At 39.0% G+C, this 19,989-nt stretch overlaps 1 protein-coding gene across 1 annotated transcript; it reads left to right on the top strand.

Moving 5' to 3' along the window:
• The first annotated feature begins 5,179 nt into the window (after positions 1 to 5,179).
• Positions 5,180 to 17,989, top strand: LOC125298830 (G-protein coupled receptor family C group 6 member A-like). Its single transcript, XM_048249699.1, has 8 exons — positions 5,180 to 5,361; positions 5,487 to 5,778; positions 5,873 to 6,190; positions 6,386 to 6,526; positions 6,654 to 6,968; positions 7,273 to 7,488; positions 7,592 to 7,709; positions 16,779 to 17,989. Exons 1-8 carry the CDS (start codon positions 5,183 to 5,185, stop codon positions 17,987 to 17,989), a joined length of 2,790 nt encoding a protein of 929 aa, XP_048105656.1. The 5' UTR covers positions 5,180 to 5,182.
• The last annotated feature ends 2,000 nt before the right edge of the window (positions 17,990 to 19,989 follow it).

Raw genomic sequence — 19,989 nt, 5'->3', positions numbered from 1 at the left:
TAAAATGCTTATTATACATGGTCCCAGAAGTCCATTACTTATTTTTGACATATTATTGGAATGGATTGGTAATAGAACTAAGATATTTAAGTTTAATTGATCACAAGTTGATCACAACCTAGGCATAAATTGAAAAGTTTGAGAATAAGAATGGCGTGGGAATTTTGATTCTGAGCCTCATTGTTATTCAGATATGAGCCATTGCTCATAACAAGGCTACTTACTGTAAAGGAGCAGTACTTTAGGTTTGGGGTTATGGGGAGTGTGGCTATTTGAGTGGTATAATGTGTCAATTAATGGGGTCCAAAAAGTATTTCAGCAGTTAATGGAAGATAAGCCATTTTCTCTTGCATATATTGACAACTACATTTGAATTATCTGTTGGACATTTTGTGAGTGAATCAATTGGGATTTTAGGAATTGCCATGGAAATGTCATGTTTCAAATGAGGCCAAGTGTATGTGTACCAAATATCACATTTTTACATACAAATATCACATTTTTACATTTTTAAGTGATTCTTGAGATATGGACGTGTGGTAGTTTAAGCTGCTCTGATTGGACCCCTAATGAATAAACTGTTGACCATGGAAATCTAACTGATGTAGCAGTGTGGGTGAATGGGACCTCTGAGATATCATGATGTGGTGCTAACCCCTTGCACCATGGAGAATCCTTGATTTCACTTGCACAGTTCAGACACCAAAAAGGTTTGAATTCAGAAAAAAATATGCAAACTTTTGGTTAATTTGCATGAAATTTCATGACATTTGGTGTGCTTCCGAAGGATGGTATGCTGATTGTGCGTACCTAGTTTCGATGAGATTGGACCTCAGGAGATAGGGATGAGATGCACACACACACGCACACACACACACACACACACACACACACTGAAATTTAAAATTCAATAAATATCAAAAAAGTTATACCTCTATGCAATATTACTGAATACAGAGAATGAAAGAATGAAGAGTGCAGTACTTCAGATCCATGTTTTCACCTCACAAGAAAAAATGCTGTAGGCTGTTTGAAAGAGTGTTCCATGATTTAGTTGCGCTAAAAGAGAAGGCTGTAGTTCTAGACCTAGTAGCTCTACCTATTCATTCAGAGCAGGGTTGGACAAACGTTTTTAAAGATGGTGGAGCAGCATTATAAATTATCTTATGTGTTTAACGCACGTCAGAATACAATATAAGATTATCAAGGTTAAACATATTATACTTAGTACACTATGTCACAGTGATCCATTTTATTAAGCTTGTGGACAGACGAAATTGAGAGGAGTACTGGATGGTTAACGGTGTTGAATGACTAAGAAAAGGTCTAAACATATAACATCTAATACCCCTCCCTTGTCAGGATTAGCCTTAATGTGATAAATAATTATAAAATAAATAATTATTCTGATATTAGTAATGTATGCATTTGACAACTAAATTCACAGGGACAATATAGAATTGAATCAGGGCCATCACAGATCAATGTGTTGTAATTTAGTCCAAGGCATTTTCTCGCTGTCTCGTCTCCCCTCATACATTGGTCTGTCATTGGTATATTTTTTACACAATTATTTATTGTCATACATGTAGACTATGTTTTGGTATTGGGTTGGAATTTTAATAAAGTCTATTTTCAGATATGGAAAGTCTGGTATTATATAATTTATTATATAATAAGGGAATATCAGGAAATATTGTTGTAGCAGATTAAAATCTACTTGCCACAATACATTGGTATAAGTATATTTCCGCGAAGCGGAAGGGGTTGTGGCTATCCCTACTTTGTTTTTTCAATGGAATTTAACATTTGAGTGGGAACCCTGAAAGTATCTATTTTTCTATACTGTACCTATATAGTAACCTCCAGAATTATTGGCACCTTTGGTAAAGTTGACTAAAAACAGGTATAAAAAATAATCGGTTACACTTTACTTGACAGTATGGACATAAGACATGACACTGTCATGAATGTGTCATAAACAAGTCATAAACGTTTATGACATAGCTCTTCTGTTAATAAGTGACATTCGGTTTTTGTCATAACAAGTTAGGGTTAGGTTTAGGTTTAAGGTTAGGGTTAGAGTTAGGGTTAGGGGTAGGGTAAGGATTAGAGTTAAAGATTAGGATTAGGGTTAGGGTTCGTGTGTCATGACAGTGTCAGTGTCATGTCACTCTTATGTCGATACTGTCAACTGTCTAAATCAAGTGTTACCAAATAATCTTTTGATGATTCATTGTACTCTCACAATGAAGACAATGAGGAAATATCCACCCTTGAAGGGAAGAAAATGTATTCTGAGAAAAAGGAAAATATCATAAAGAAATAAATATTTTTAACAAAAACACATTGCTCACAATTATTGGCACCCCTAGAAAAATCTTATATACAAAACCTAACAGAAGCACTTTCCTAATTTCAAGTTATTTAAGTTAATCAGAGTGTCTCTGAACTTTCAGATGTAGTTGTTTCTTTTTCGCTAAGGTATGAAAATAAAGTGATACAAAGTCTAAATCCTCATTTTTCAACATCAGAAAGACAAGAGAATACACTAAATTTAAATAAAAAGAAAAAAGTGTGTTGACATTTGTAAGTCAGGGAATGTCTATACAAACTAGGTACTTTGTTGAAAATGCCTATATTTACACTTAAAGCAATGATTAAAAAGTTCTAATCAACTGGAAATGTGACAAACATGCTTGGACAAGGACCCATGGTTATCTTGCCCCAACGTACAGTATGGAGGACGGTAAAATAGGCAAAAATTCCATAAGAACCACTATTGCAGAGTTACAGGTATCATCTTGGGGTCACCAAGTCATCTTGGTCATATGTCATCTTGGGGTCACAGGTAAAAAGCCTGTCAAGTCGTTTAATTAATGGCAGGAGTTACTGAATGGTACAGTGACTGTCTGGAAGTGTGGTCTATTGTCAGATGAAATGAAAATTGTGCTCTTTGGCTATAAACACTTTAGGTGTGTTTGGTGTACATAGAAGAATGACTATACTGAAAAGAACACCAAAAGAACCCCAAAGAACCCCATACACCCATGTACCTAATGAGAATTATGGTGGATGGGCTGTGCTGTTGTGGGGCTGGTGTTATTCCCAAAGACCTTGGGAATCTAATTAAGGTGCATGGTATCATGAACATCAAGAAAAACCTGAACATTTTCAAAGGAAATCTGTCAATCTCTGCCAAGACACTAAAAGTTGGTGATGATTGGATCATTCATCAAGTCAATGAACCAAAACAAACATCCAGACCAAAACAAATATGGTTTACTAAACACAAAATCAAGCTTCAGCCATTGCCATCACAGTCCCCTGATCTAACAACAGTGATGTGAGTCAGAGAGGAGAAAGCACAAGTGTGGACGATCTGGGGAGATTTTGTAAAGACAAACAGTCTTAAATCTCTTGCTTTGTATTCTCCACCTTTATGGGGTCATAGGTGAATATTTCAAGCTGTTTTATTGGCAAAGAGAGGCTTAAGAAGGTATTACAAGCAAGGGTGCCTTTTTCTCAAAACAAATTGGCTTCCCTTCAAGTTTGGATTTTTTCTATTTTTTTCATTGTGAGATTACAATAAATCACCAACTGATTATTTTTATACCAGTTTTTAGTCAACTTTAGCAGAGGTGCCAATAATTCTGGAGGGTACTGTACATACATACATACATACATACATACATACATACATAAGAGGAGTATCTTTGAAACACAGCAATTTTTTGTCAGTATAATCTATAGATGATATATGATATAGGTGCCAATAATTCTGGAGGGTACTGTACATACATACATACATACATACATACACACATACATACATACATACATACATAAGAGGAGTATCTTTGAAACACAGCAATTTTTTGTCAGTATAATCTATAGATGATATATGCCTTGTTTTGTGAGATTGGGATGTTTGGCCTCGGACGAGTTAATTTAGTTTCACTTTCGAGTTTTTTGAAAATGCCGGGAAGTGCGTACATTTGTGGAGCAAAAGACCAATTTAGCGACATGCAGAAGACTTGTGAGATTACAAGATTATGACAATGAATGAATTTTGACCATAGGCCAAACTGTTATGAAGATAACTGCGAAAAATGTAAACTTGATTATTAAAGCACCACCTTGAGGCCAATGTATGCCATTTAATGCGTCTACGTAGCAGGTGAGGTTTTCAACCCACCTGCGCATTGTGGTCCGACAGTTTTTGTTGCCCAATCACTTTGAGCCCTTTTTAAAAACTGACGAGAACAAAAACAAAATGGAAGCTTTACCGCAAGTTCTACCAGGTAGACTCTAAAGGTACATTCAGACTATTTGTAAATGCATTCGTTCAGACTTCTTGTAAATGCATTGGAAAATGGTATAACTGTATATTAGCCACTACAGTCCTCTCTACTGCACTACTTCATAGTCTGCTTTTCGGTGGACAGTAGTTGTAACTGCAACTACATTTCCTCTCAAACCAATATGGCTGACTGTAATATCATGAGCAAGATCCAAAGCACAAACATCAGAGGATCAGTTCAATACACAGAAAAAAAAAATAATTGTACAACTGTAAAGTATTTTATTTTATCTTAATTAATTAAATAATTAATTAAATAATTGATGAATTAACTACTCATTTTAACCTTGATGGTGACTAGTGAAGCTCTGGAGAATGCCGCTGACACTGCCACTACATGTATTTCAGAAAATAATAGCAGAGAAAAACACTGACAGAAAGGTAATCAAGATGCACTACTTTATAGTGAAATGGTAAGCACACATGTGTGCAGTGCTTTTGTTTGGATATGGTGGATAGTGATCAGTGATTCAGAAAACTGAATGCCAAACTGTCAAAACATATCAGATTAATTACAACATTTCCCAGCAGTTAAGCAGCAACAACAATAGAACAAACTATTTGGGGAATTTTCTTGCTTTGAAGCCATTGGTGTGACTGTTTTACCTTGATGCCACTTGGCATATAGGCATAATGCAATAGCATTAAAGAGGATGTTACGGTAATAAAGAGTGTATGTGATGCTATCTGTAAGGACACCACCCACAGTCATTTTTATAAACAGGAGTTTTCCTCCTTCATGTATAAAGCAAACCAGAACAAAAAGAAGTGTCACTGTCTCAGTTTCTCAGTCTCCCAGTCCATCGCATGCAGCGCACTATGTGGTTCCATCTCCTCAGCTTGGCGTTATGGGCAGCGCTTGTTCAGACAGATGAGAACAGCTCCCAGTGTCTTGTCCACGCAGATGGAGACATTATCATAGGGATGCTCACCTCGGCTCACACCACAGTCGACAATCTCCTGGACCGCGTTCGGCCATCGGAGTTCACCTGCAGCAAGTAAGTTTAGAGCCATGGGTGCGCCCCTGGAAAGCATATTTAGAGAATCCCTTTCTTGGCTGTTTGTTTAAGCTTTTTACCTGCCAGGTTTGATCTAATCTTTGATATATTATTTTTCCTGACAGTTTTGACCTTCTTCCCTTCGTCCGAATGCTGGCTGCCATCTACACCATTGACAGCATCAATGACTCAGGCTTCCTTCCTGGTGTTCGACTTGGATATCCCGTGTGTGACCCATGTGCAGATGCCACCAAAGCTCTCCACTGTGTGGAACACTTGCTGTCAACCAACGGCTCTTTGTCTGTCCTGGATGACTACTCTGAGTTCCGTCCAAAGGTTAAGATCATCCTTGGGGAGCGATACTCTCTGTTGACCATCCCTGTGGCCAGACTTCTCAGCGTTTATCTCTTCCCTCAGGTGAAAAAAGTCATGAATCTACATATCTACTTGTGCTGTGTTGATTATGTATGAATACCAAGCTTGTTATGTTTTATCTGTTAATGCCCTTCAGATTAGCACAACGGCCTCTGCGGTTGTGCTGAGTGATTTGCTGGAGTTCCCAAGCTTCTTCCGAGTGATCCCCAGCGATGTGCACCAGACCATGGCGTTGGCACAGCTCATAAGTCACTTTGGTTGGAACTGGGTCGGCCTGGTGTCCATGAATGACGACTATGGCAGGGGAGTCCACCAGAGTTTCCTGAAAAATGTTATGGAGGCTGGGGTGTGTGTGGCTTACGAGGAGGTCATTCCACACTACCTGGACCATGAGCAGAGTGAGCTGCGCATCAAGCAGGTGGCAAAGCAGATACGGGACTCACCTGAAGCACAGGTAGCGACGGGAGGGGCTTATACCGATTAGCACAAAGTACATGGATTGATGTCAGATTGATGATGTTCCATGTGAAAAATGAGATTGAGTTGACCAGTGCACTTCAAAAAAATAACTGGCTTAATTTTATTTTGAACTAATTTACTGTAAAGTCTTGATATCTTTAATTTGACACTTTTTTGAAATTTTGGGTAGGTGGTGATGGTGATCCTTCGGCCAGAGCTTGTGAAGATGCTGTTTGAGGAGATGATCCGCACCAACAGCTCTCGGGTTTGGATCGCCAGTGATGCTTGGTCCAGGTCTGGAGTTGTGACAACCATGCAGGACATAAACAAGGTGGGTGGAGTGCTGGCAGTACACATTGTTCCAATGAACACTGTTAACGACCATTCTAACAAGAGCATCACAAACTCTGTTCTCTCTTTGAGCAAACATGTAAATGTGTGCATATTTTCTTTTCAAGGTTGGAGACATTCTGGGGTTAAATTTTGTCACAGGAACCATCGATGGGTTTACGGACTACTTGCAGAAGCTAACAGTCCGTCCAGGCGTGAAAAATGATTTAATTAAAGAGTACAACCAGCTGTACTCAGACTGCGGTCCTGATTCCTCAGAAGATTGCAGTAAGCCAAGTGCTGACCATCTAGTGAAGAACGTTGACCTCCCAGTGGTCTATGGTGAGAGGGTGGTTGTTTGGAGCATAGCCCATGCTCTGAGAGAACTACTTGGATGTAATGAAGCCTTCTGTCCAGGTGAAACTGATTTCCCTCCATATAAGGTATAGTAATAATAAGGTTTACGTATATACAGCCAAATAAAATAATATATATAATAATATAAATACTTTTATAAAATATTCCATTTATATAATAAAATAAATAGTCATACAATTTTCTATTTTGTAGAATGTATGAGCTCTATACTAGTAAATACACACCATGCAGTTGTGTAATGCTCAACTACTAAGATATGTGTGTGCATGGAATACAGACAGACAGACAGACAGACAGACAGAGGAAGGCAGAGAGAGAGAGAGATGCACAGACTGTGTTCTTCATTTGACCTGTTCCCTTATTTTTCAGCTTATTGAGAAGATCCACAAGGTGAATTTTACCCTTGATGGTGAGAGAAAGTTCTTTGACAAAAATGGTGACTTTGAAGATGGTTATGATGTTGTCATGTTGGTGCCCGATGGTGAGATTAGACAGGCTAAAGTATTCGGGAGATTCGCTTTACCACAGGAAAAAGTTGTCATCACAGAGAAAAATATCACATGGACTTTGACCCTCAACAGCACAGTAAGTACAAACACAATTCAACCAAGGAAGCTGTCTCTTGTGCATGTTGTTTGTTGTTACTGCAGTTGTGCTCTAATAGTGTGCATCACTTTCAACCCAACAGTTACCTGTATCTCAGTGCACACCATCATGTCCTAATGGCACATTCAAGAAGGTGTCGAATATTTCCTGCTGCTACAGCTGCATCTCCTGTGCTGAAGGGACCTACTCTGACAGCTATGGTAGGTTTTGAATTTAAGTAGCTGAGATGACAATTTTCATTATATTCTTATATTTTTGTAATAAAGAGATCTGATATAAATGTTTCAAAAGGTGCACTTTAAAGATGCAGTCTGTAATTTGATTTCAGTTTTGTGTAAAGCTGTTAATATTTGGGGTGAACAGTCAATTGAATTACACCCCTCCCTTCCATGCCTCTGAAACACTGTGTTGATATGCTGGATTGCTCATGACTAGCCTTGGGTGTTGGCATTTCTGAAGGAAACAACACAAAATTACGGTTAGTCTTGGGTGTTTGCATTTCTGAAGGAAACAACACAAAATCTGATAAACGCCTTTTGTGTGCTGCCTTTCGTCTATGAAGTTCACAGAGACAAAATATGTCCTATCACTAGCTCATCATCTCTGTCATCTGCAAGCAAGCTTGCGCATGAGAATTGTTGTCAACAACTCTTTCTCTTATCTTGTCTCAGTCTCAGCAGATTTTCAATAGTTTTTAATAGAAAACTTTAAGTGTGACTAGGTCTAGGAGTACCCAGTACACTACTCAGTGATTGCAAGTATGGGCCGACACAAGATTATAAAAAAAGTGGTAAAACAGATTTTGTCTTTTCCAAAAACTCTGTGGCTTGTATGGGATGACTTATTAACAGGGGTGGTTGTTGGGTAAATAGAAAAAAACAATACAAAAATGGGTTTTCATAGATAACTTTCGGTGATGTCCATGTCCCATGTCAGTAAATGTTTTCATGCAGACAATGTGTGGTATATGGATAAGGTTATGCCCTGTTTCTCTGTCTTTAAAGGGACTTTTTCTCTACGAAACTCCCCCTCGCTCGGTCTGAAGCTCTTTTCCTTTTCTTTGCGTCTTCCGTCAAGGGTTTTCGCTGCTTCTTCGCCGGCTCTGCCATTATACATACGTTTACAACAATCTCTAGCGTTTCGTTAGCCTGCCTCTGTGCTGTAAACTGATCCTGCTTCAGTCGGCGGGTAGGATACACCGAACTTGCAAGTGGGATATTCTTCCTACAGGCAGTAGGGGCGGGCGAGAGAGCCTTCATTCGCCCCGTAATGAGTCATTTAACCATAAACTGACTTACGAAGATGATTAATTAACACGAAAACGTTGCCTGGTGTCCCTTTAAGGTTAACATTAAAGTGTCTACAGTCAATTTGTGCTGGAAATGTAATTGTGGAGACAATTTTACAATAATTATTTTGCTAAATGTATGAGTAATTACATGAAGACTAAACAAACATTGTTGGTGAAAGTCAATCTGCACAACACTATGTACAGGGCCTACACGAAAGTAGTCAATATTTCTTGATTTGTCATTCAGATCATGATTTCAGAAAATCATTTCAGAAAATGGCTGCTTGTCCATTCCTGAAAACTAAACTTTTTTGATGATAATATTTCTAGTGTTTTCTCTCTTGTGCATTCAGAGTATCCAAAACAGAGACAGACAGAGAGAGAGAGGGAGAGAGAGCACATGATGATGCCAATAAAAAGGTGGCATGGATGAAAAGTGGTATGGTTGAGTGAGGAAAAGGAACAGAAACAGTTAAAAGTGTTGCAGGGTGCAGTTGTTTTGGTTTCAATACTGTTTACATGATCACATTGAACCATGGTAGTCTGGCCACACATTGGACTACCTGAAAGGTTAAGATTAGAAGAAAGCAGTGCAAACATGCAAATGTTGCATGGCCAAGTTTTCAAATAAAAATATATGGTCTTATTTTCTTATAACATAGATTTTGATTCTTATCATTATAGGTATTGTTGTAATGTATCCATCCGTAATCACTAACATTAGATAGAATAACATAAAAGCAAGAGGAGCAGGATCATTACTATATTTAAAAGAAAACATATACAGGGGCTTATTTTCGCAAACCTGCGGCTGGCGGATTATTATCCCAGCGCGAAATGTATTCTTATCTTGCACGTCTCTTTTTATGAGCAACGCACCAAGGGGTGTGGCAATTAACGACCTAAGGAGGGGCCTGGCGCATTGTCTAAAAATCGCTATCGTACACTACTTAAAACGCATTATGCCACTGACCAAGAGAAACCTGGTCAGAAATGGCAAGTTTATATGTTATTTTAAGAGTGCATTATCTACAGTCATATGGGCAGGTGCACAAGGCACCCTGCTTCTCTCATCCATGAACGCACCAGCGCACATCCATGCAAAACATTACAAATTACACGATTACAATGGAAAACATAATTAGAACTAATTGTAATGCCAGAGGAATTACAATAGTGGATGGAAAGCTGCTGGCTTAATGTTGGTGGGGAGATTCTTGAAAAAAAAAAACACTGAATCACTTAACCTTTGAGTTCATACAAACCCTCGTACCAAAAAACCTTGAGATATAACACTCAAGGTGTTTTTTACCTTGACATTTGAACTTTGACCTCAAACATCAATTCACTTCATCTTTGAGTCCATACAAACACTCATCCCAAATTTCAGGCATGTATTCATGGACTTGACCTTTGACCTCCAACATCAACTCACTACATCTTTGAGTCCATCGTACCAAATCGTACCAAATCGTACCAAATTTGAAGCATGTGTGTCAAGCCGTTCTGGAGAAATAATGCGCAAAGCATGAGATATGGCTGTGACTTTTATTTTGACACACGGGAAACACTTCAACAGGATGTGTAGTTCAGGGAGAGCCAGATTGTATGCTTAGAAGCTGAGACAGTTGGATTCACAGGTGAAACCTGTGCCAGTGTTCTGATTAGCCCGGGAACCAAAGATTCTAGAACAGAGCTCTATTCTAGAATCTTTGCCGGGAACTACTCTGGGGCTTTAGGCCATTATGACATCACAGCCTCCATTCAAGTCTAGGGGGGAAAAATAGCTTTTTAACATTTTTAATCCCCTATTTCACAAAAACTTTTTTAAAATTCTGAAATAATAACTCTCTCGTCCAACTCCAGACCTACACAACGGTTATTTCAACATGTCTGTATGTTAAGCGGTTAGAGTCGCATTCATTCTTGAAAAGGTAAAAAAAGAAAAGGTTGTAAGAAGAAGAAGCCAGAAGACTTCAAGATAGTGGATTCCATCCACTATAATAAAGATATTACGCAATACATCTCACAATGAGTAGTAGACAGGGCAAAACCCAAACTTTTCTCAATTGATTCTATAGTACTTTTTTGTGTAAAATCTATTTCTGCTCGGGACATTTTTATATCAAGCATAGTTAATGAGATAATTTGCATATTTGAATACATTAGTGAATATTAATGCATAATAAAGAAATGTATTGATAATACGGCTGTAAGTAGATAAGTTAATGGCTTTATGGCCAAATAATATCCAAATTGTATCAAATATAACAAATGATCAAACAAAAGTATGTTTTTAGGTGGGATATTGTAGTTATTTTTTAAAAAAAAAACTCTTTTGTTCATGTGCCACTTCACCTTTACAAGAACATCATGGCAAAGCAATTATGAATGTTTTTACGTAATTAGTGCAAATATACACTCTGTGCATTATTTTGTGAGAGCTAATTTGCATATTGGTATCATTTTATTGACTAATTTGCATGCAAGAATGGGTCTGTGAAGAAATATTCATATTGTTACAAATATTGTTTTCATGCTGTGTTGTAACTGATCTTCCCCTCCAGTTGTCCACTTAATTTAGTAATAGTAAAACACTTATAAAAATAGTATACAGTAATAGTACATATCCATTTTTTATATCACGCATAGTTAATGAGCTATTTTGCATATTTTGACTAATTAGCAGAAATATGGGTATGGATTGTCCCACTTATGTTTGGGTGACATTTTATGATTAGTTAAAGAATATTCTATCTCTTTCAGGTGTAAAGGTATCTGCAGTGTAAATTCTGGTCATGTTTACATTAGTAAATTTACATAAATTATGCACATATTACAAAAATGCCAATGCAGACTCATAGTAAGCACATAGCAAGCTCCTGCAACCCATTTTTTCAGTGTTCAAATGCTCAATGTCCTCCAGCAGATCTTTCATCAGATAAGCTTCCTTATCCTTAGCTTTCCTTTCGATCAATTTCAGAAAGTCCTCAGTAACATTATGGGCTCTAATATGATGATCAAAAGCGCGGCGCAAAGCGTGTTGTTATCACGACGCAAAGCTTATTCCGATTGTACACCCGAGTTTTTCACCATGCGCGTCTCTCTTTTATTGAACAATGTGCTCAGGGGTGTGGCAATTAACGACCTATGTGTGGCCTGGCGCAAGATCTAAAAATCGCTATCATACACTATCTAAAAAGCATTGCACCACTGACCAAGAAAAAACTGGTCTTTAGCGAGGCGCATATGGAGCACAGCTGAAGATGAACTGTCACGAGATGTAAGCAGCAACTCTTCTGCAGGATAAATGTCCTTTAAATGTCCTTTTTGTTTTATGTTGTCATTCAAACATTATTGGGGTAAGTGTTGCTTTTTTCAGGCTATGTTTTCAATGATAACCCATTGTCAGTCAATAGTGAAAGTAATTAACTGTGTATCACTTTTTTGTCTTTGACTATGACACCACAGTGAAGTTAGTTTCCCTTTGCCAATGAGTTCAAATAATAGACGAGTGTAGATGAGTGTAGGCTATACTCTGCTAGGTTTTAGTAAAGCATGGTTTAGTGGAATACCTGTTCCATACGGTCTCGGGTGCAAGCAGATTCCTTCAACTGTGCCGCTGACTATCAAAATACCGTTGCGCTGTTTGAAGTTGCACTGCTTGCTGTTAAAGGAAATGACAGATGTCAGTTCCATTGGTTTAAAGGATGTTACGCCCAAACTACACCCATGACTGATTAAGAAACATAAGACCAACATTTTTGCTCTAGGCGCCGACGTTTGATAACAAAACCATCCCCAATATGGACTGGACAAACCCCGAAATTTGTTTAAGCTATACGCCAGTGACCATGCGTTTTAGATTGCCAAAATATAGCCCAATATTTCATTTTTTCCATTTCTTCTCTGTCCAGTGTAGTCTCTGAGCGGCTGTAAGGGAAGGCAAATGACAGGTAGCAGCTTTCATGGTAGTACACATCCACAGCAAACACATCAAATGATTGTCCACTCAAAAGACTTAGGGCCCTATCTTAACGATCGGAAACACAAGTAGCATATCAAACGCAAAACGCAAGTAGCTTTGTGGGTGGATCTCGGGCAATGTTGCTATTATACCGCCGGGATAAATGACTCTTGTGCCCGACGCAAATCTAAAATGGGTTGGTCTGAAGTAGCTACATTACTCATAGGTGTGGTCTGGGCGTAACATGCAATAAACCAATCAGAGCGTCATCTCAAATTCCTTTTAAAAGCAAGCGCACTTGTTCCATGGCAGATTGCTATTATAATGGTGGATTTGCCAGGCGCACGCCAGGAGCGGTTCACAGCTGAGGAGACCGACGTTCTCGTCAGGGCCGTAAAAAAACAGAGAAGTGGCATTGAATGGGGATGGGAGAAACCCACCCAAATTAGCTTCGGTTAAACAGGCGTGGGAGGAAATTGCCACAATTGTTTCCATGGCTGGCATTTTTCTTTTTGACAACATGTAAATAAAGAAATGTCACAAAGACATACTTTCTGATGTTTTGAGCTCACTCTCACTGAATCACGAGGTTATGAATGCATGGTGATATTTTTGCAATGTAACATTAACCGAGATTACTTTGCTTCACTCTACCTCAGCAGCTCTTCTGTCAGATGAGCTCTCCTCTTCCGTACTGCTGCTGGGGCATTTGGGTTAAATGGCATGCAGTTTAACATCACATTTCCTTAAAGGCGCTCTAAGTGATGCTGGGTTGTTGACTTCTGTTGACTTTCAAACAAAACAGAAAGCTAGCTAGCTACTTCCTCCCCTTCCCTCCTGTGCTGCTCCTGTGCAATTGAAACTCTCCTAAACGCGCATCTCGTTGGTGATTTGCTGGAACAGTCTGTTATGTTTTTATGGCCTAGGTTTGCACAAGTTGTTTTTGTTGCCATTTTTGGAGCCTGGGCTGTCACAGTGATCACGTTTTTTACAGTGTATTCAGGACACAGACAGCTAGCGGTTGGTTAGGTGATGTTTGCAGTAAGTGACATAAAATATTTTAGCCTAAAAAACGTGTGGCATCGCTTAGAGCACCTTTAAGTCCTCTAATATTTCCTCATTTATGTCATCAGCACATCCATGATTAATGGTAATGTTGTGTAAAACACAACATGCCACAAAGAATGCTGCGACTTTTCGTGGACTGTACTGTAAAGTGCTACCCTGGAAATCCAGAGTTCTTGCGAAAGCACAATCTGAATTGTTTCTGCGAGACACTCTGGCAACGAGTAATAAAGCACGTTACTTTTACCCCTTGCATCGCAAGGAACCAATCACGTCGGTGTATCTGATATAGGGGGCCCTGAGGCAAGCTAAACAGATGACAACAGTGCTGCAACGAATCAGTCAGTAAACATTGGTCGTAGTGTTATCCAATTGCGTCGAAGTCCGGAATCAGTTAGTAAACATTGGTCGTAGTGTTATCTAATTGCGTGCTGTGAGATTTTCAAATGCATGCTTGGTGCCGCCCCTCGAGTTGGGCCATTATCATTATTCGTGGCCAGACCCTTAATCTTTCTAGATTACCAGGGTCTGGATTTTCCAGGCTAGTAAAGTGCCTCCTGACCTATCCAAACACCTGAAGCACATCTTCAGTATGCCGAATGTTCGTTCAATTACACTACATGTTTGTGTGTATTTTAGATTAAATAGCATTGCCAGGAGATGGCAGACATCTGTCACAGCCTGACGGGTCAGGCGTAGCTTACGCCTACATTCCTCCTCACTGAGGGAGAGATAGGTCTGTCTGGGCCGACAGACCCTCTCCCTCCCGCATCTAATTCTCTGTCCCAAGCCGTACTCCATCTCACTGTGCAATAGAAAAAATATGAGCAAGCGCATCTTAACCAAATTGTGGACACGCTACATTATTGCCAAGCATGCGCCCTTAAAATAGCATCTGAAAAAACGCGCCACTGACTTTAGACTAGGTTTTTCCTGGTCTGTGGCGGAATTGTTTTCTGAAACTGAAAAATAGCACCAATTCCCTAATTTACCGATGTGCATCTGTGGAGGGAAAATTCCGCTGTATTCCACTCGAATGCAAAATAAGAATGCAACAAGCGCCAGTGTACAAAGTCACTGTGCACTGGAAATATGACCAAAAACCTTTAAATTGTCATAAGATTTCTTTGACATGTAAACCATTGCCTCCTACTATGCAAACGTTACGTTAGCTGGACATACCAGTCTTGATATGATAGCTAGCAAATTATGCTGATGGCAATACTGGTTGAAAGGTACATTTCATAGAAATTAATGTTGATTACCAATTCACATTGAATGGTAAAATGTTTTCTTTTTTATTTTATTATTACTGTATACTATTTCTATATACTATTTAGTATTACTAAAATCTGTGGACAACTGCAGGGGAAGATCAGTTACAATACAGCCTCAAAACTAGAATCTATTTCTTCACAGACCCATCCTCGCATGCAAATTAGTTGATAAGATGATACCCATATGCAAATTAGCTCTCACAAAATAATTCACACAGTGTATATTTACACTAATTAAGTAAAAACATCCATCATTGCTTTGCCATGATGTTCTTGTAAAGGTGAAGTCGCACATAAACGAAAAAGGTAAAAAATGACCTAATTTGCATAATGTAACTGCAATATCCTATCTAAAATCATACTTTTGTATGATCATTTGTTATATTTGATACAATTTGAATATTATTTGGGCCTAAAGTCATTAACCTATCTACTTACAGCCATATTATCAATACATTTCTTTATTATGCATTAATATTCGCTAATGTATTAAAATATGCAAATTATCTAATTAACTATGCGTGATATAAAAATGTCCCAAGCAGAAATGGATTCTACGCGAAAAAGTACTATAGAATCAATTGAAAAAATGTTTGGTAGTGACCTTAATCAGATCGTTCTGGGTTTTGCCCTGTCTATAGTTATTCACCATTTGTCACAGCTTTGCCAGGTTCTTCAGCAGCACCTCACTCTGCACCAGCCACGACCACTCATCAGACTCACACTCCTGTTACTCATTCTCTCTCTCCTACCTACTGAAGCCTTACCCCTGCAGCTGATCAGCTGATTGTATATAGTATCAGATTGTATATAGTATAGTACAGTATCAGGCCTCCCTCCACACACACCCTTTGTCTGGCCTCGTCAATGCTGTACGAAAAACCCAGCCAAAGACTCGCTCCCTCGCCTGCTCTTCAGTATTCGTTGGATTCAGTTAAGTTATGGACTTATGAACTTTGTTGGACGTTGCCCTCTCTCTTTAGTTGCCTTAGTCTGATCTCCTGTGTGTTTGCTTTGCTTTGTATTCTGGACCTACAAGTACTTTTCTGTTGACCATTCAATAAATCTCCATCACCGTGTTCAGTATCTCCTAGTCCTCCTTCTGTGTACCGTGACACCATCATTTGCAAATGAAAATGAGTGTAGGCTATACTCTGCTAGGTTTTAGTAAAGCATGGTTTAGTGGAATAACTGTTCCATACGGTCTCGGGTGCGAGTAGATTCCTTCAACTGCGCCGCTGACTATCAAAACACCGATGCGCTGTTGAAGTTGCGTTGCTTGCTGTTAAAGGGAATGACAGATGTCATTCTCATTGGTTTAAATGATGTTGCGCCCAAAACACACCCATGACTGATTTAGAAACCTCGGAACGCCTTGTTGTGCCATCTGCCTGATGTTTGATAACGAAAACACTCCCAATGTGGACTGGACATCCTACTAAATTGAAATGCAAGTGACCATGCATTTTAGATCAAGATAATAGGACCCATAAACTCTCCACTCGATCTCTTCATGAATTTCTATATAGGACATTAAAGAGGTTCGTAAAATAGCTGTTATGTACATCAACTTTTGCCATGTTCTGAACTGAGAAGTTCAGTAATCTGTATATTGTGACATCCCTTTGAATATCTGTCTCAAGCTCTGGATACGTGTTTTTCTTTTCAGACCAAGATGACTGCTACATGTGCCCCAATGGCACTTGGTCCCTGAGGGGATGGAGTAAATGTGAACCTCGTACTAAAAAATATCTGCAGTGGTCTGAAGCATTACCCGTTGCTACCCTGGTGGGAGTGGGCCTTGGGCTCCTGCTTCTCATAACAGCCTTTGTCTGTTTCACCATCCATCGGCACAGCTTAATTATCAGGTCTGCCAATTATCTCATGTCTTGCTTCATGATGGTTGGTTTAGCGGTGAGTTTTGGAAGTGTGATTCTATTTATGGATGAACCTAGCATCCACCACTGCCGGACCCAGCAGATGATGTACGCCTTGGGCTTCACCCTCTGTGTCTCCTGCATCTTGGTCAAAGCCTTCCGCACATTTCTGGCTTTCATGGCTTTTGATCCCATAAGACGCGATCGTCTGAACAAGCTCTACAAGCCTGTGATTATTATGGTCCTGGCGACCTCTGTTCAAGGGTTCATCTGCCTCTACTGGCTGATCTTTGACACCCCACATGTGGACCCGACCCCCCCATCCAACCAGAGCATGGAGCATATTCTGCAGTGCAGCGAGGGCTCCAAAGTGTGTTTCGTGGTGATGCATAGCTACGTGGCTCTGTTGGCTTTCATCTGCTTCCTGCTGGCCTTCAAAGGGAGGAGGGTCCCTCAAGACTTCAACGAGACGGGTGTCATCATCTTCAGCATGCTCATCCACCTGTTTGTGTGGCTCTGCTTCATCCCCATCTACATGACCAAGAACGAGTCACGGCCCATCGTACAGGCCTCCGCCATTTTGGTCTCCAACTACGGTATCATATTTTGCCTCTTTGTCCCAAAGGGCTACGGAGCTATTAGGGGCAGACACATGACAGAGGAAATGAGGGCACGCCTGCGCAAATTCTCTCAGACCAGAAACCATGCCTCCATGGACGGTCTTATCACCGAAGACTCAGAGACAGACACCATATCACACCGCTCTGTGAGCTTCAAACTTCCCATATTGAGGTCATTGGAGTCATTAGAATCAGGGTTTGGGGCAGTCAGTACCTCCCTGGCCTCTACTTCTTCCCAGTCAACCTCACCATCAGCAGAAGACCCTTTCCTCAACCTGAGTACCACTGACTCTGTGTTTGTTATAGGAGTGTCTAAGGGTCCCACTGTGTTAGACAGACTAGGCATGGCAGTACAACAGAGACAGAGAAGACAATCCATTTGAGATGTTAAACATGTACAGCTGTTTTTTGATCAAGTTGTTTGTGTACTGTCTGATGATTTGTCAGCTATTTTGTTTTTCATGATAGGCTAATCATGTGAAAACAGTTTCATATGATAAAATATGGGTTGGAATTATAATGCATGTAAATGTTTTACAAAATAAAATTAATTGGGTGAATTTTTAAAAAATTACATTTTGCTTTTAACCAGGTGCTATTAAATGACCTTTATCAAATTATTGTTAAATTACATTTGCAATAAAATCACTGATACTTTAATACTTTATTTGTTTTATTCTCTAATGCTAAATTCAGCATGACTTAGGAGGAAACTGAGGGTGGAGGGGAAGTGTTATTGCAACAGCTCATTTCATTAGTGGCTGGTATTCTTTCAATGGACAGAAACTCAATAGAAGGTTTAGTTGATTCTCTGGCATTGTTTGAATGAACACAATCTCAAAATAGAAGGTTTAGTTTGTCCCCGTACAAATCCCTTCATCCCTGATCCCACATACCCAGAAACCCAACGAACTACTACTCCTGTGGGCCCCAACATTATTAACACCATTTCTGACAATGATCTGTCCAAGAGTATATTTTTGCTGGAAGATTATGAAACAAAATACTGAAACACTATAAATAATGCAGTATAGCTTTTTACTGAGTTGTCTAAGACACAGAATCAGCATGTTTTGGGTTTTGACTAGCCATTTGGTGCATTGCAGTCACTACAGTGGACAGCTATTTAAAAGTAATAAAAAAGTATAGTAAAAGTAATACATTAGAAAATAGTAAAACTGTATATTAGCCACAAGTGCTCTCTACTGCACTACTTCATAGACTTCTTTTCAGTGGTCAGTAGCTGTAACAGCAACTAAATTTCCTCTCAAACCCATATGGTGGACAATCTGTCACACCTGTTGGCCAGAGCAGGAATATCCTAACAGCTCTTTTACAGTAATCCAGAAGACCACTACGGGCAAAAATTAAGTATGTTGATCTATTTTAACATGTAGTTTAACAACAAAGGAAAATCTATTTGCTAATTGAATACCATGAGAAAGATCAAAAGCACAAACATCAAAGGATCAGTCCTATGCACATAAACAAAAACAGGAACAGAAAAGAAAATCTCATTTTCAAAACCACTCAATGCAATAAGCAAGCATCCATAAAGACAAAGATGAAAATATCACATCCAGAACTGTGATGTATTTTATTCAATCTTAATTACTTCATTAATCATTTCAAACTTCACGGGGACTGGAATCTGTTTCGGAGTGTGCCACTGACATTCATTAAACTAATCTATATGTATTTCAGTACAGTACAGTTCAAGACAAACACTGACAGAATGCTAATCAAGATGGACTACTTTATAGTAAGACAGTAAACACACTTGTGCAGTGCTGTTGATCTGATATGGTGGATAGTGATCATGTTGGTTTCACCCAGGAAAGTAAAAGCAAACTGTCAAAACATATCAGATTAACGGAAACAGGTTTCCCAGCAGTTAAGAAGCCACAACAATCGAATTAAATATTTTAGGTATTTTCATACTTTGAAGCCACTGTTGTCAGCAGCACGTATGAATGTTTGACCTTGTTTTCACTTGGCATGAGCAATAAGATTAAGGAGGATGTTATGGTAAGAGAGAGAGTGTGTGTGTGTGTGTGTGTGTATTTATGTGGGTGTATGTGAGTTGGATGTCTGCCTGATAACATAACATCTGAAGAATCTAAAGAAGTCACCAATTGACCGTAAATCATTTAATCACTTTTCCTGTCAGTTACAATTGATAGTTCCTTTGTTGGCAGCTCTGTATACATTACACTGTGTGTCACATTGCATGTAGTATGAGTAATTCAGAATTGTATGCAGTTTACTGTTTTGTAAACTAATAATAAGTAAATAAACGTAAATTACATACATGTAAAGTAACCCTAATCAATTTTCCAAATAATTTTAAAGTTTAAATACAACACACCGTAGTAATTTCACC

The sequence above is a fragment of the Alosa alosa genome, chromosome 8, assembly GCF_017589495.1.
Source record: "Alosa alosa isolate M-15738 ecotype Scorff River chromosome 8, AALO_Geno_1.1, whole genome shotgun sequence".
NCBI lineage: Eukaryota > Metazoa > Chordata > Actinopteri > Clupeiformes > Clupeidae > Alosa > Alosa alosa.
The sequence above is the reverse complement of the archived record's forward strand: the minus strand, read 5'-3'. Positions and strand labels throughout refer to the sequence as shown.

Excerpts from the sequence above, each read along its gene's own strand:
- LOC125298830 (XM_048249699.1), top strand. The coding sequence starts at position 5,183 with ATGTGGTTCCATCTCCTCAGCTTGGCGTTATGGGCAGCGCTTGTTCAG. Across the intron at positions 5,362-5,486 it reads TCGGAGTTCACCTGCAGCAA|TTTTGACCTTCTTCCCTTCG; the intron begins GTAAGTTTAGAG and ends TTTTCCTGACAG. Across the intron at positions 6,527-6,653 it reads CCATGCAGGACATAAACAAG|GTTGGAGACATTCTGGGGTT; the intron begins GTGGGTGGAGTG and ends TTTCTTTTCAAG.